The following is a 16,068-nucleotide window of genomic DNA, read 5'->3' as shown; positions in this document are numbered from 1 at the left end:
CTGGGTTCAAGCCATTCATTGCCTCAGCCTCCCAAGTAGCTGGGATTACAGGTGTGCACCACCATATCTGGCTAGTTTTTGTTTTTTTAGTAGAGATGGGGTTTCACCATGTTAGACTGATTTAAATTAGAACTTAACCTTAAATTGAGAAATGTCCATTCTTTCCTTCCCTCCCTCCCTCCCTCCCTCCCTGCTTCCCTCCTTCCTCCTTTCTTTCTGTCTTTTCTTTTCTTTTCTTTCGTTTTTTTCTTTTGATGGAGTTTTGCCCTGTTGCCCGGGGTGGAGTGCCATGGTGTGATTTCAGCTCCTGGGCTCAAGTGATTCTTGTGTCGCAGCCTCCCAAGTAGCTGGGATTATAGCCATGCACCACCACACCTGGCTAATTTTTGTATTTTTATTTTATTTATTTATCTTTATTTATTATTATTATTTTTTGAGACAGTCTCACTCTGTTGCCCAGGCTAGATACAGTGGCACAATCTTGGCTCATTGCAACCTCTGCCTCCCAGGTTCAAGCGATTCTCCTGCCATGCCTCCTGAGTAGCTGGGATAATGGGCATGTGCCATCATGCCTGGCTACTTTTTATATTTTTAGTAAAGATGAGGTTTCAGTATATTAGCCAGGCTAGGCTGAAACTCCTGACCTCATGATCTGCCTGCCTTGGCCCCCCAAAGTGTTGGGATTACAGGTGTAAGCCACCACAACTGGCCTATTTTTTTTTTTTTAATTTTTTGAGAGAAAGTTTCACTCAGGCTGGAATGCAGTGACACAGTGTTGGCTCACTGCAGCCTCCGCCTCCTGGGCTTAAGTTATTCTCCCACCTGAGCCTCCCGAGTAGCTGGGACTATAGGCATGCACCACCATGTCCAACTAATTTTTTTAGTATAGATGGGGTGTCACCATGTTGCCCAGGGTGGTTTCAAACTCCAGAGCACAGGCAATTCACCCACGTCGGCTTCCCAAAGTTCTTGGATTACAGGCGTGAGTCACCACACCAGCCATTTTTGTATTTTTAGTAGAGCTGGAGTTTAACCATGTTAGCTGGGTTGGTCTCAAACTCCTGGCCTCAAGTGATCCACCTGCCTCAGGATCCCAAAGTGCTGGGATTACAGGTGTGAGCCACCATGCCTGGCCATCATGGCTTTTTTTTCCCCCCCTAGACAGAGTCTTGCTCCGTCACCCAGGCTGGAGTGCAGTGGCGTGATCTAAGCTCACTGCAGCCTCCCCTTCCCAGGCTGAAGCCATTCTCCTACCTCGGTCTCCCAAGTGGCTGGGATTATAGATGCATGCCACCACACCCGGCTAGATGGCTTGCTTATTTATTTGAGACCGAGTTTTGCTCATTGCCCAGGCTGGAGTGCCGTGGTGCAGTCTCAGCTCACTGCAACCTCCACCTCTCGGGTTCAAGTGATTCTCTTGCTCAAGCAATTCTCCTGCCTCCGCCTCCTGAGTAGCTGGGATTATAGACATGCGCCACCATGCCTGGCTAATTGTTGTATTTTTAGTAGAGACGGGATTTCATCATGTTGGCCAGGCTGGTCTCGAACTCCTGTCCTCAGGTGATCCACCTGTCTTGGCCTCCTAAAGTACAGGGATTACAGGCGTAAGCCACTATGCCTGGACTATGGCTATTTTTTTAAACTGACATCTGTTACTCTCTTCACAGCTCTGAAGAGACTGAGGGACTCGGCCAATGCCAACGATGTGGAAACAGGTGAGTGTGCTCAGTGGGTCCAGCTACAGAGACCCATGGGCTGGTTGGGGAAGGAAAAGGCCAGATAATCAATACATGGGAAGGCAGTCTGCCAGCTCATCTCCTTTAGCTGCCAGGTGATCATCTTTACGGAGCCACCACTTTCAGCTGCTCAGCAAGACTGTGGTAGTTACAGGTCAGGTGGTTCTCAGTTTGTTTAGTTACATGAGCATCTGAAAGGCATGGGTGGCGCTCCTAGAAGGACATCACTCTGGTTTTTGTTCTTCTCCAGTGTTCACTAGTCAACAGGGCAATATTAGTATCAAAGGTACAAGGACAATTTATACTACAAGAAAGTTTATTTTATTTTACTTATTTTTTTTTTTTTTTTGAGACAGAGTTTTGCTCTTATTGCCCAAGCTAGAGGGCAGTGGCGCCATCTCGGCTCACTGCAACCTCTGCCTCCCAGGTTCAGGCAATTCTATTGTCTCAGCCTCCCAAGTAGCTGGGATTACAGGCATGCGCCACCACACCCAGCTAATTTTTGTATTTTTAGGAGAGACGGGGTTTCACCATGTTGTTCAGGATGATCTCGATCTCCTGACCTCAGGTGATCCACCTACCTCAGCCTCCCAAAGTTCTGGGATTACAGGTGTAAGCCACCATGCCCGGCTTCGTTTATAATTTTTAAATTTGTTATATGGGTCTCACCATGTTGCCCAGGCTGGTCTCAAATTCTTGAGCTCAAGCAGTCTTCCCACCTCAGCCTTCCAAAGTACTGGGATTACAGGTGTTAACCACTGCACCTGGTAATAACCACAGTTGTTTTGTTTTGAGACAGGGTCTGGCTCTGTCACCCAGGCTGGAGTGCAGTGTTGTGATCTTGGCTCACTGCAACCTCTGCCTCCCTGGTTCAAGTGATTATTCTACCTCAGCCTCCCCAGTTGCTGGGATTACAGGCACACACCACTACACCCAGCTAATGTTGTATTTTTAGTAGAGATAGGGTTTTACCATGTTGCTCAGGCTGGTCTTGAATTCCTGACCTCAGGTGATCCACCTGCCTTGACCTCCCAAAGTGCTGGGGTTACGGGTGTGAGCCACCACGCCCAGACTCTCATCAACTTTTTCTTGCCATTTTTATTCATTTATTCAGCCAGTCTGCATCATTAGTGAAACAGATATTACTTGCGTGACACTATGTTTGATACCAAGGTTATAAAGATAAACAAGAAATGTATAGGCCACACGCAGTGGCTGACACCTGTAATCCCAGCATTTTGGAGGCTAAGTGAGGCAGGAGGATCACTTGAGGTCAGGAGGTCCAGACCAGCGTGGCCAACATGGTGAAAACCTGTCTCTACTAAAAATACAAAAATCAGTCGGGCATGGTGGCATGTGCCTGTATTCACAGCTACTCAGGAGGCTGAGGCAGAAGAATCACTTGAACCTGGGAGGTAGATGCTGCACTGAGCTGAAATCGTGCCACTGCACTCCAGCCTGGGCAACAAAGTGAGACTCCATCTCAAAACAAAAAAGTACAGTATAGTTGGAGAGGAAGGACGTAATATGATACTGTTTCCAAACTATAAAGCAAAAACACAAAAATGTAAAGTTATATGTTGAGTTGGAGAGATGTAAATTTTGGAGCCAGAAAAACATGGGTTTATATTCCAGCTTTGCCTCCTGTTATCTGGGCAAATGTAGCTTAGGTCCTTTTTAATTTCTTTGGCCCTGATTCTCCTGGTCTATAAAATGGATTTGACACATTGCTGGGTCATTGAGGGGCTTAGCAGTCAGGTACCTAATGTGTGGCTGGTGCTCAACGTATGGTAACAAATACTGGAAAATAGCACAAGATGTTAATACTAAAGGAACACGATGAACAGGGCACTGAGTGGTATGGAAGAGGGAGGGGCTCACTTAGCTTGAGGAGACAGCTGGATTCCCGGAGAGGAAGCTATCTGGACTTCACTGGAAGGACTCAAGTCCTTCAGAGGCTTGCTGGGGGAGAGAGACTAAAATGTCTGCTCTGAAATGGCATTTGGCAGCAATTTTCTCCATTTTAGCTGGACATGTACATTAGTACATAATGCCTCACATTTATTGTGCATCCCTACTTTTCAAAGAAGAAATTTCATACCCATTATTTTCATCACAGGAGCTCTGGAAATTAGCAGGGCAGATATTCCCATTTGCTAGTGAACTGTGACCCAAATCTAGGCCTTTATACTCCTAAGTCAGTCTTTCCACTGTCCTATGGTGTTGGCAATATACTCCTTTCTCATTCTTATTTTTTTCCTCTATATAATTTCAAATGACCTTTAAGTTCAGAGGTTCATTTTTCTGCTTGATCAAGTCTGCTGTTGAAGCTATTATATGTTTTATTTCATTCATTGACTTCTTCAGCTATAGGATTTCTGGTTTTTGCTTGTTTTTTTTGAGACACAGTCTTACTTTGTTGCCTAGGCTAGAGCAGTGGCGCAATCTTGGCTCACTGCAGCCTCTGCCTCCTAGGTTCAAGCAATTCTTTTGCCTCAGCTACCCAAGTAGGTGGGATTACAGGCGCTCACCACCATGTCTGGCTAATTTTTTGTATTTTTTTATAGGGATGGAGTTTCACCATGTTGGCCAGCCTGGTCTCAAACTCCTGGCCTCAAGTGATCCACCCACCTCAGCCTCCCAAAGTACTGGGATTACAGGCATGAGCCACCGGGCCCAGCCAACCTCCGCCTCCTGGATTCAAGTGATTTTCCTGCCTCAGCCTCCTGAGCAGCTGGGATTACAGGTGCCTGCCACCACGCTTGGCTAATTTTTTGTACTTTTAGTAGAGACAGTGTTTCACCATATTGGCCAGGCTGGTCTAAAACTCCTGACCTCAGGTGATCCACCCACCTTGGCCTCCCAAAGTACTGGGATTGCGTGTGTGAGCCACCACACCTGGCCGGAATTTTTTTTTTTTTTTTTTTTGTCGGAGTTTCACTCATGTTACCCAGGTTGGAGTGCAATGGCGCGATCTCGGCTCACCGCAACCTCCACCTCCTGGGTTCAGGCAATTCTCCTGCCTCAGCCTCCTGAGTAGCTGGGATTACAGGCACGCACCACCATGCCCAGCTAATTTTTTGTTTTTTTAGTAGAGATGGGGTTTCACCATGTTGACCAGGATGGTCTCGATCTCTTGACCTCGTGATCCACCCGCCTCAGCCTCCCAAAGTGCTGGGATTACAGGCTTGAGCCACCACGCCCGGCCCAGGAATTTATCTTGAATTGTTTTCCTGATTTTGTCATGTGTATTTTCTTATATCTTACTGGGTTTCCTTAGGATTATTATTTTGAATTCCTTTTCTAGCAATTTGTTCATTTCCTTTTTAATGAGGTCTGTTACTAGAGAGTTATTTTGAGGTGAGAGTTGGAAGTGTCCTTTTACTTTTTTTTTGAGACAGAGTCTCCCTCTGTCACCCTGGCTGGAGTGCAATGATACGATCTTGGCTCACTGCAACCTTCGCCTCCTGGTTCAGGTGATTCTTCTGCCTTAGCTTCCTGAGTAGCTGAGATTACAGGCACGTGCCCCTATGCCCACTAAATTTTTGTATTTTTGGTAGAGATAGGGTTTCACCATGTTGCCCAAGCTGGTCTCGAACTCCCGACCTCAGGTGATCTGCCCACCTCAGCCACCCAAAGCTCTGTGATTACCAGGTGTTAGCCCCCATGCCTGGCTTCCTTTTTCATGTTTCTTGGATCCCTGTGTTGATGTCTATGCATCTGGTGGGATGATACCTTCTTCCAAACTTTCTAAGATGTCTTTCATGGAGAATGACTTTCATCTGCAGTTGGTTTTTAGTGTAATGGTTGGGAAGAGCGTAGTGACTCTGTTCCAGGTAGGTGTAGTGTTATAGAATCCATGTAACTTCTCAGCTGTGTTCAACCTCAGCAATAACTGTGGGCTCCTCAGTAGTCTAGGCTATAGAAGTTTGTGGCAGTAAAAGTGTTCGTTAACATCCTTGGTGTCTTCTATTCTTGTTTCCCCACAACGGGGAGACTTAGCCAAGGGGAATCCCTCTTGGTATCAGGGCTGATAGTCTATAAGCAGCTGCATCCATGCTGGGTTCCACGCATAGGTGCTCAAAGCTGCTATGGGGCCAGAGCCCAGGTTTCAGGGTCTTGTGAACCTACTGTGGCACCTGGGCCTTGGGGTACACGTGTGCTCTGCGGTAGGGTTGGATGTAGGTTGCCCTCAGCCCGGATCTGTGACTATGAGGCACTCTAGCAGCTTGGGCCTGGAGGGGGTGGGCAGGGCACAGCACCAGCCTCCTTTTTTACTTAGCTTAGCTTGGGACTTAGTCGCTGTGGCTCCAGAACCTGTGCTCTGTCTGCCCTAAAGGGCAGCCTGCCAAGAGCAAAGCATAGGCCAATAGCTTGGGCAGCTGTTACCAGCCAGAATGGATGTGTATCCAAGCTGAGGTCAAGGGAGGGGGCCACAGTCTATGCTAGGGATTCCTGTGACCCTAGGATTTCTTACCCTGAGGGCCAAGAGCCTCCTACAGTGTTCTATCACTAGGCGTGTAGTTTGAGCACCCAGAATCCATGGCCCTCAGTTGTGCCCCCAGAAGAATAAGTCCCTTATCAGGGCAGTCCCATGGGACCAGCATCCAGGAAGGGCTGCTTTCCTATGCACTGTTGATGTCTTCTCTAGAGGCACCTCTGAGCCTCCCTCTCCACCCCTTGGGTCTGCAGCTTAGCTAACATTGCTGCTTTCTCCTCCCTCCCTCCCTCCCTCCCTCCCTCCGTCTTGGTGGTGTCAGTGCAGCAGCTGCTGGAAGATGGCGCAGATCCCTGTGCAGCTGATGACAAGGGCCGCACAGCTCTACACTTTGCCTCCTGCAATGGCAATGACCAGATTGGTGAGTCCTGGAGAGGGAGGAGGGAGAGGGGCTGGGAAAGTAGTGTCTCTGCAAAGGCCTTGGGGGAGGAGCTGCTGTCTGCACAGCCTTGGGATGCCCAGTTGTTCTGGATGTAAGGAAGACTTGGCACTGCATTTTTTGTATTTTTAGTAGAGACAGGATTTCTCCATGTTGGCTAGGCTGGTCTTGAACTCCTGACCTCAGGTGATCCACCCACCTTGGCGTCCCAAAGTGCTGGGATTACAGGCATGGGCCTGAATTAGTTTTTGTATATGGTGTAAGGCTCAGCCTGGCCTCCCTCTATGTCTGGGACCCAAGATACCTCCCTGTGCATCCTTCTGGGTATTGGCAGACCCTGATGGTACTACAGCCCACCCCTGGGGTGAACCCAAGACTGTCCAAGAGGAAGAGGTTATCCATGGAGCTCAGCATCTTTTATTGACTTCATTCCCACCATGGTGCTTGGCTGTGGGAGGAGCAGAATATGCCCTGGAGCAGCTGCTATTAGAAGAATATCACTTAACCCTTAAAATCTCATTCCTACACATGCATAGGCCAAGAGGCCCTCCCCAAATCCTCAGTTCCTGACCCTCAGGGACTTGCACATGAACCCTAAGTGAATGAGTGAGTCAGTGAATAAAGTAACATAGCAATCCATGCTTGCATTCAGTGTCTCCCACTCTGAGCCAGCCTCTTTAGCTAGGTTAGGGGTTCAGGGTCCAGGCGATGGAAGCCTCAGACAGCTCTTCTTGGGTTTGCCTGTTTCCAGTGAAGCTGCTCCTGGACCACGGGGCTGATCCCAACCAGCGAGATGGGCTGGGGAACACACCACTGCACCTGGGTAAGCATGTCAGAAGTCACCAAGACAACTTATGTGCAGCACAGAAAGGCTCTTTAGAAGAAGAGCTTGGGGCCCTGCATGCATCCCAGCAGTATGTCTGAGTGTCAGGGAAGATCCTAGCCTGTACTCTAAGGGCTGCACTTCCCGACAACATGTGTCCCATGGGTTTTCCAATCATTTAGCAGTTGGCTGTGACCTCGGCAGAGCCAATTTAGCAACTGAGGTTAGCTCAGCAGCACTCAGCACTGTGACTCACAGTGACGCAGATCCCATCTCCAGGCCTCAGTTTCCTCTGCTGTACAGGGAGGGAGTTGAACTTGACTGCCAAGTCCTACCCAGCTATTGCCTTGGCGATACCTTCTCAGTAGGCATAACTTGGCACAGGCACCTGGAAGACACAGCCCTGCTCCCTCCAGTGGACACATGGAGCCAGGCTCTGGTGGTCCTGAATTTAAAAAAAAAAAAAAAAAGATGGGGTTTCACCATGTTGGCCAGGCTGTTCTTGAACTCCTGACCTCAGGTGATCCACCCACTTCGGCCTCCTAAAATGCTAGGATTACAGGCTTGAGCCACCGTACCTGGCCAGTCCTGGATTCTTAAGTCTCTGTTCTTCCTCAGCGGCCTGCACCAACCACGTCCCTGTCATCACCACACTGCTACGCGGAGGTATGTGGTTCCTTCCCCTCTGTCCTCTCCCTCCCCTCACCCCCAGAATGCTCACCTCAGCTGCTACCTTGCAGGGGCCCGTGTGGATGCCCTGGATCGAGCTGGCCGCACATCCCTGCACCTGGCCAAGTCGAAACTGAACATCCTGCAGGAGGGCCATGCCCAGTGCCTGGAGACTGTGCGGCTGGAGGTGAAGCAGGTGAGTCTTCCTCCTGTGTGGAGCCCATGGCACCGAGGCAGCACTGGACAGGTGCTGCCCTAACCACAGACACACCTGCCTCTGGCCCCAGGGCTCCTGGGTTATTTCTCACTGACCCCAGTTGACACCTGCTCTACTGTGCTTCTTGGAAGCAGCATCAGCCTGTCTGCCTCCTTAGGGGCCCAGGCAGCTCAGCTCACCCTCTTGTTCCAGATCATCCATATGCTGAGGGAGTACCTGAACCGCCTAGGACGGCACGAGCAGCGAGAACAGCTGGACGACCTGTGTACCCACCTCCAGATGACCACTACCAAAGAGCAGGTGAGCCGCAGCCACAGGCCCAGACCCAGACCCAGGGTCAGTCTACCCTGCTCCGATGCCACCAGACACCCGAATCATAAAGCAGCTGTAGGCTGGGGCCAGGCTCAGGGGCTCATGCCTGTAATCCCAACACTGTGGGAGTCTGAGATGGGAGGATCACTGGAGGCCAGGAGTTCGAGGCTGTCGTGAGCTGTGATTGCCACTGAACTCCAGCCTGAGTAACAGAGCAAGGCCCTCCCAGAACATGTAGAAAAAGACAAAAATTATAAAAACAACAACAAAAAAAAAACAGAGCAAGGCTCTGTCTCAAAAAAGTGGGAGAAAGAGGCTGTGATTGTGGGGTTGCAGCTTCAAAGCCTCCGTTCACTTCCTTTGAACCTGCCAGTGGCTAGTGTGTGTTCATGGCCATGCCCTCTAGGACAGCCCTAGGCCACCTGGTGCCAAGGACTAACCCTTGGTCAGCTGCTACATAGTCAGAAGCCACCACATGCCCCGGGAGGAGATCCCATGCTTGTGTTCTGTGCCTGTGGTATTGCGGAAGAGACCCAGGGGCCCTGGCACTCCCACCCCCCATAACAGAGCCTCCCTTCTGTCCTGCAGGTGGATGAAGTGACTGACCTCCTGGCCAGCTTCACCTCCCTCAGTCTGCAGATGCAGAGCATGGAGAAGAGGTAGCAAGAGCAGCTCCCTGCCTTTCTGCCACTGCCCTGCCCCTGCCCCACCGCTCTCTCAGTACCAAGAAAAAGGCTGACATCCGGGACTTGGAGCTGCACTTGTCTGGTGAGGACCTTTCCCTCACCTGCAGATGCAGTGGGGCAGAGATGCTCTCTCCATGGCCTCAGAGCTGCTCCAGTCCCAGTCTCCAGCATCTCTGTGGACAGGGACCACAGCTCCCAGCTTCTTCCAGTTCCCGCAGCACCAGACCAGCCTCTGCAGCTACACTTCAGCTCTGCAGACCTCACTTGCCCCATGGCCTTCATGGCACCCTCCAGGCCTCAGACCCTTCTCTGTTCCATCCCAGCTACAGGCTTGTTGCAGTCAGCAGGTGTGGACTTAGGCAGGCACCCTCTGGCCACGGGAACTGGGTAGGCCCCTTAGCTGGTCCTGTGACACTCACCAGCATTTAGACACGTCACCAGACTTCCTTTTCTTTTTTTTTTGAGACAGTTTCGCTCTGTCACCCAGGCTGGAGTGTGGTATTGCGATCTCAGCTTGCTGTAGCTTCCACCTCTCGGGTTCAAGTGATTCTCCTGTCTCAGCCTCCGAAGTAGCTGGGATTATAGGTGTCCACCACACCTGGATAATTTTTTGTATTTTTAGTAGAGATGAGGTTTCACCATGTTAGCCAGGCTGATTTTGAACTCCTGACCTCAAGTGATCCACCCGCTTCAGCCTCTCAAAGTGCTAGGACTATAGGCATGAGCCACCGCGCCCGGCCTGTCACCAGACTTTCAAGGAGATACTGCAATCAAGGCAAGGTTTCTCAACCTCGATGGCGAGTTTCTCTGGTTGGAAGGGGAGGGTTGGCGAGTCCTAAAACCTTAAAAATACAAGGTGAAAAGGGACCCCAAAGCAAAAAATATCAATCCTTTTCCTCCTGGTCATTGAAACACCAAAACTATTACACCAGAGGGTGGAGGGAATAGTTTTGCAGCCTAGTTGTGGCAGGCCAGTGGTGACTCCCCAAGATGCCCATGTCCTAATCCCAGAAACCTGTCAACCTTACCTTATGTGGCCAAAGGGGCTTTGCAGATGTAATGAAGTTAAGGATCTTTGGCCCGGAAGATTATCCCAGCTGGTCCAGGCGGGTTTGATGTCCTCACCCAGGTCCGTATAAGAGCACAGCAGTGACAGGAGAGCGGTGGGAGGTGTAGTGACAGAGCAGCAAACTGGAGTTGAGTTGAGTAGGGCAGTGCAAGCCATGGACTGCAGGCCGCCTCCAGAGCCAGGAAACGCGTTCTCCCACCAAGCCCTGGAAGGCGCCGGCCCTGCTTCCACCTGGACTGGCTCAGTGAGGCTGACATTAGAATTCTGGCCTCCAGAACTCTAAGGGAATAAATTTGTTATTTTAAGTCTCTAAGTGTGTGGTAATTTATTACAGCAACAACCAGAAACTAATACCGTAGTGAAGCTCCAAAACTCACCTTGAGGTTTTCAGTTCTGTCAGCAGAACCGAAACCACCCCCGCCGCTGCAGGAGCGCCAGTCCCTTGCTGTGGGCCATGGATAGGCAGAAGGAAGCACGCCCTCATGGCAGAGGTCTGCTTAGGGGAATCCAGAAGAAGGCACTGCCAGGCCCTGCCCTGCGCCGAGGCTTCTGACGGCGACTTTCTCCAGGTGATCAGTCCATGTCGCGCCTGGCTCTGCCCTACTCTCCCCTCTTACCAAGTTGGAATCTCTGGCTAGTTTTCATAGTAGTGTGTTCCCCAACCCAGCTTGCTATGGCTCAGATCTGCATTGAACTCATAGAACCAAGCCATGGAAGAAAAAAGGGTCTGTCTACGGGTACGAGATGGAGGATAGGCCTGTCCCCAGGACCCTGTGAGATGGAAGCCCAGTGCCCACCAGATTGGCAGGGCTGGGCAAGGAAAGTGTTGTGGTGGCTGCAAGCCTGAAGAGAGGCAGCAGAGGGGGCTGTGGGGAGCACCCATGGAACTCGGGCTGCTGCCTGAGGGAGGTAAGGGAGGAGTACACCCCAGTGACATAGGAGGTCAGAGGTGCAGTCCTGGGGTGGCTTTTCCCTCACTTCCTGCCATGTTATTCTCGTCCCCTCCAGGTGAGCCTGCCCACTCTGGCCCCAGGGTTGCCGTTGTGCCCAAACAGCCCCCCCATGGCCATCGCCCCAGGAGTGGGGCTGAGCAGGGAGGAGTCCAGGACAGAGGAGAGGCAGTGACAGGAGGGAGTGGCCTCAAACTCCAGGAGGGGGGCCTTCTCATGGGTCCTGCTTGCCAGCCTCCCCTCTCTCACCTGAGCTGATCACCTGGGGAAGAATCTAGGTAAGGTTTCTCAACCTCAGGTCCAAGGGGTTCAATTAGTGAACCTTAGGGTGGTATGAGTCCCTGAAATTATGCAAGGTTTTGTGTGGAGCGCGCGCACATGCGTTTCTGGGAAAAGGGTCCACAGCTCATTCTCATTCTCAGCAAGCTCCACACTCAAAAAAGTTTACAACTCTTGCTACAGAGCTGTGGGAGCAGATAGGTGAGGGCCTGCCGGGGACACTCCCGAGCCTACTGTTCCCTAAGCAGGCTGCTTGGTATTTGCAGAGCTGAGGGCTAGGGCATGCTGGGGCTGTGAAATTACCCTGAGATGACTCACAGTCCTCAGCTGGGAAGCAAGGCTTGTGTCTCCTGCAGTGTCTTCCATCCCTGGAGCCATGGAGCCAGGAGAACCGGTCCTTGCGGCAGGTGAAGGGTCCATGGTTGACTCGCTCCCTGGCCACGTAGACAGTGAACCGAAGGCCTGACTGTAGGTGGCTTATAGGTCAGTCATCAAACATTTGCCAGACAGCCATGTAGACAGCCAATCTGCCTCACCCTGTTTCCAGCCAGGATTATTTCCCATAACCCCAATTATGTCTGAAGAGCCAGCCAGATAAAGTCGGCTCCAGACACTGGAGTGAGTCAGAAAACACCAAAGTGGTTCCTGAGCTGGCTGGATTGGGCTGGGGCAGAGTAGAGAGCTCAGCCGAGGTTGTCCTCGCAGAGGTGAGTTCTGATGGTTGCTGGCTGCTCTGGGAATTACTGAAGAGTCGGGGAGGTGGAGAGGAAGGCTTAGGAGATGGCAGGAAAGAAACTCGCATTCGTTGATTTTGCCTTCTGGGATAAGATCCTTTGCTTTATACCTCATGTTTCTTTCACGGTAGAAATATTGGGCCGGATGCCATGGCACATGCTTGTAATCCCAGCACTTTGGGAAGCCAAGGCGGGTGGATCACCTGAGGTCAGGAGTTTGAGACCAGCCTGCCAACATGGCGAAACCCCTTCTCTACCAAAAATACAAAAATTAGCCAGATGTGGTGGCGCACACCTGTAGTCCCAGCTACTCAGAAGCCTGAGGCAGGAGAATTGCTTGAACCCAGGAGGCAGAAGTTGCAGTGAGCCAAAACTGAGCCACTTCACTCCAGCCTGCGCGAAAGAGCGAGACTCTGCCTCAAAAAAAGAAAAAAACACTTGGTGCTTGACATGTGCTAGGCAGTGTTCTAGGTGGGAGAACAACGGGGAATGGGACAAGCTCCCGCCCTTGCCTATCTGGCAAACAGTGGAAAACCTTTGGAGAGAAATACAGATCATCACAACTATATTGTAAGATATGTGGCTGCCGGGTACCGTGGCTCACGCCTGTAATCCCAGCACTCTGGTAGGCCGAGTGGGCAGATCATCTGAGGTCAGGAGTTTGAGACCAGCCTGACCAACATGGAGAAACTTCACCTATACTAAAAACACAAAATTAGCTGGGCGTGGTGGCACATGCCTGTAATCCCAGCTATTCGGGAGGCTGAGGCAGGAGAATCACTTGAACCCGGGAGGTAAAGGCTGCAGTGAGCTGAGATAGCGCCATTGCACTCCAGCCTGGGCAAAAAGAGTGGAACTTTGTCTCAAAAAAACAAAAACAAACGATATTTGGCCTTGCCCAGGCACCACGGGAGGCCAAGGTAGGTGGATCACTTGAGTCCAGGAGTTCAAGACCAGCCTGGCCAACTTGGTGAAACCCTGTCTCTACTAAAAATACAAAAATTAGCCGGGTATGGTGACAGGGGCCTGTAATCCCAGCTACTTGGGAAGATGAGGCAGGAGAATCACTTGAGCCTGGGAGGTTGAGGCTGCAGTGAGCTGAGATCGGGCCACTGTACTCCATCCTGGGTAACAGAGCCAGACTCCATCTCAAAAAAAAAAAAAAAGAAGATACGTGGCCTTGCTGCCTTTTGTAGGTGAGGAGGAAACAGACAGTCACCCAGCCAAGCAGCTGGGGCTAGAACCTGGATCTATCCCCAAAGTACATACTGTTTCTACCATTCCATTCCCAAAATTTAGAACCTTCTCACAACCAGTTTCCAAAACATTTGTTGAGCTCCTACCATGTGCTAGCCGGGAGTATATTCAAGCCCTTTGATTTAGTGTTTGTAATAAAGCGTTAGGTAGCCTGTGGTGTTTATTGCTTTCCTTCCCTCTCTTAGAGATATAGGAAGTTGAGGCTGAGAGAACGTAGCTTGCGTGAGGTCAGGCAGCTGGTGAGTGGGGCCCAGCCCAGGTCTCGCATTCTCTCTGCCAGGTTTCCAGAGTGCAATGTCCCCAGTGGTCCCGGGACATAGCTGGTAGGAACCAACAGGCCTTACCAAGTGAATGCCTTGGTCTCTAGCCAGTAGGCATTCCCAGGGACAGGGAACGTCCTGAGCACCAAGACCCGCACCTGGTCACCTGAGGAAAGAGAAAGGACTACACAGGATGGAGCTGAGCTGGGTGTGCAGTGGTCCTGGAGGGTCTTGGTGAGTGTGTAGGGGACCAGCATGAGCCAGGCCACAGAGCAGGAGGACAACCAGAAGATGGTCTGGGAAAAGTACTGGATCCAGGAGGATTCAAAGCTGGCCAGAGAGGGAGGTGGGATAGGTTGGGAAGTCCTGAGGTCTGAAGATAGGCCGTGGCAGGCAGAAAGCAGGTAAAGTGGGCAGTTACCTGCATCCTGGGGCCAGAAGCATCCTTAGCCCAGAGCAGGCACTGAGGTTTCTGGCTCTAGGTGTGACCTCAGTCTGGGGAAAAGCCCCTACCCCCACCAGGACCACCTGCTCCCTAGACTACTTCAGATGCTGAGCCCAAGCTGGGGTAGGAAGATAGACCGAAACCTAGGGTAATCCCAACAAAGTCCCTGGTTCCCTCCATCCATGGGGCAGAAGGGGAGTTATAGCCCGAACCCCCATGCTAGCTCCCAAACACACTGAGCCCTCAGTGTCCACAGGCAGATACAATCAGCACACTTGTCACGTGGGGAAACAGGCTCAGAGAAGTGCAAGGGCCCTGTCCGATGCCCCAGGTCCAGACCAGGGCTCCAGGCCCACAGTGTTTTCTTGTCCCTGTGCCCAGAGGGCAGCAGCTGCTCTGACGGACAGACCCAAGCCTGGCAATTTTCACCAGCTTTGGAAGCCCAGGAGGGTGGCCCGTGTCCACAGATGCACTTGGCAGTGAAGCATGCCCAGAGGGACAGAGGCAGTTGAGTCACGCCTCCTCCACTAGATTGTGAGGGCCTCAAGGGAGACAAGGATCTGCCTGAGAAAACCCTTAAGACATCTCAGGAAGCTGGGGCAGACGGTGAGCAACCTGGGACGCTTTCCCTCTGGATGCATCCGCAGTGCCTGGAATGAAGCCTGGCTCAGACTGAGCTCAGTTGTGCAGGTCACTGAGGCATGGAGAGGTCACAGGTGCCAAGAGCAGTAGTCTGGATTCAACGCCAACAGCATGGCTGCGGAGTCTCTGCCTTACCCCTATACCACCCGCTTCTCAGAGTTGCCTTTGCAGGTTCATCGGATGCCCAGGACAGTACCCTCCCCTGCACCACACCCAGCCAGGACCAAGGAAGCTTGGGGAGCCTCAGAGCACCCCTGGGTATTCCAGCCTAATTCTGGCATCCCTCCCCCTCATCACCCTTCCTGCTTCAACCTCACCCCCTACACCCCCTGGGCCACTTAACTTGGTACCAAACAGATGCCTCAATAAATCAGAGCCTGATCTTCTTGAGCCAGAAGCAATTTAACTCCCTGCTTAGCCTCTCCCTCTGGCCTTGTTCCATCTTGCATTCAGCCAGTGGCTCACAAATGAGCCTACGTCAGGGCTGAAGAACTGGTGTTCATTAATAGGAAACCTCAGGGTCATTAATTGGTGTTTATTTCCCCAGATGCACACCTCGAAGTTGACAGATGATGCTGTTCCTACCAGCCCAGGCAGAGGAGGGGTTGGTTGTCTGCTCTCTTTAGGGCTGGGTTGCAGCCTTGCCACGATGGCTGCCTAGAGCGGGGTGAGGGAGATGAGGAGGTCACCTTCTTTGCACATGTCAAATTCCTCCCTCCCCCTCAACCAATTCCTTCCTGCCTCTTCTCCCGTGGCTTCCATTAAAGACCATGGAACCGAAATCAGACAAGCCTGAGTTAAGCCCCTGTTCTGTTTCTGGCTAGCTGTGTGATCTTGGGCAAGCTACTTAATCTTTGAGCCTCAGTTTCTCCATCTTCAAACTCTAAAGCTGATGAGAAATAAGTTCCAGGGCCACGTGAAACGTGGCACATACTCAGAGTACACCACTAGTCTGTAGGCACCCCCACACTGACCCCCAAAACTGACCCCCTCAGTTATCCCCACTGCCACCCCCTAATAGCCCAAGCCAGAAGTGTCATCTGGGACACCTCTCTCCTCCTTACCCTCCAAGAGTCACCAAGTCCTAGCAATTGTACTTTTTTTTTTTTTTT

At 51.4% G+C, this 16,068-nt stretch overlaps 1 protein-coding gene across 2 annotated transcripts in view; it reads left to right on the top strand.

The window, feature by feature from the left end:
* Positions 1-9,833, top strand: part of ANKRD54 (ankyrin repeat domain 54) — a 33,498-nt gene extending 23,665 nt beyond the window's left edge. The window contains exons 2-8 of one of the 2 annotated variants that reach the window (XM_017508951.2): positions 1,668-1,715; positions 6,497-6,595; positions 7,365-7,436; positions 8,055-8,102; positions 8,177-8,301; positions 8,515-8,622; positions 9,223-9,833. In XM_017508951.2, coding sequence (XP_017364440.1) covers positions 1,668-1,715; positions 6,497-6,595; positions 7,365-7,436; positions 8,055-8,102; positions 8,177-8,301; positions 8,515-8,622; positions 9,223-9,297 — 575 coding nt within the window. In that variant the 3' untranslated portion in view covers positions 9,298-9,833. The remainder of the gene's footprint in view (positions 1-1,667; positions 1,716-6,496; positions 6,596-7,364; positions 7,437-8,054; positions 8,103-8,176; positions 8,302-8,514; positions 8,623-9,222) is intronic. The other variant, XM_037731504.1, reaches the window with a different exon arrangement.
* The last annotated feature ends 6,235 nt before the right edge of the window (positions 9,834-16,068 follow it).

Source organism: Cebus imitator, unplaced genomic scaffold (assembly GCF_001604975.1).
Source record: "Cebus imitator isolate Cc_AM_T3 unplaced genomic scaffold, Cebus_imitator-1.0 Scaffold404, whole genome shotgun sequence".
Taxonomy (NCBI): Eukaryota; Metazoa; Chordata; class Mammalia; order Primates; family Cebidae; genus Cebus; species Cebus imitator.
This window is presented reverse-complemented; position numbering and strand designations above follow the sequence as displayed.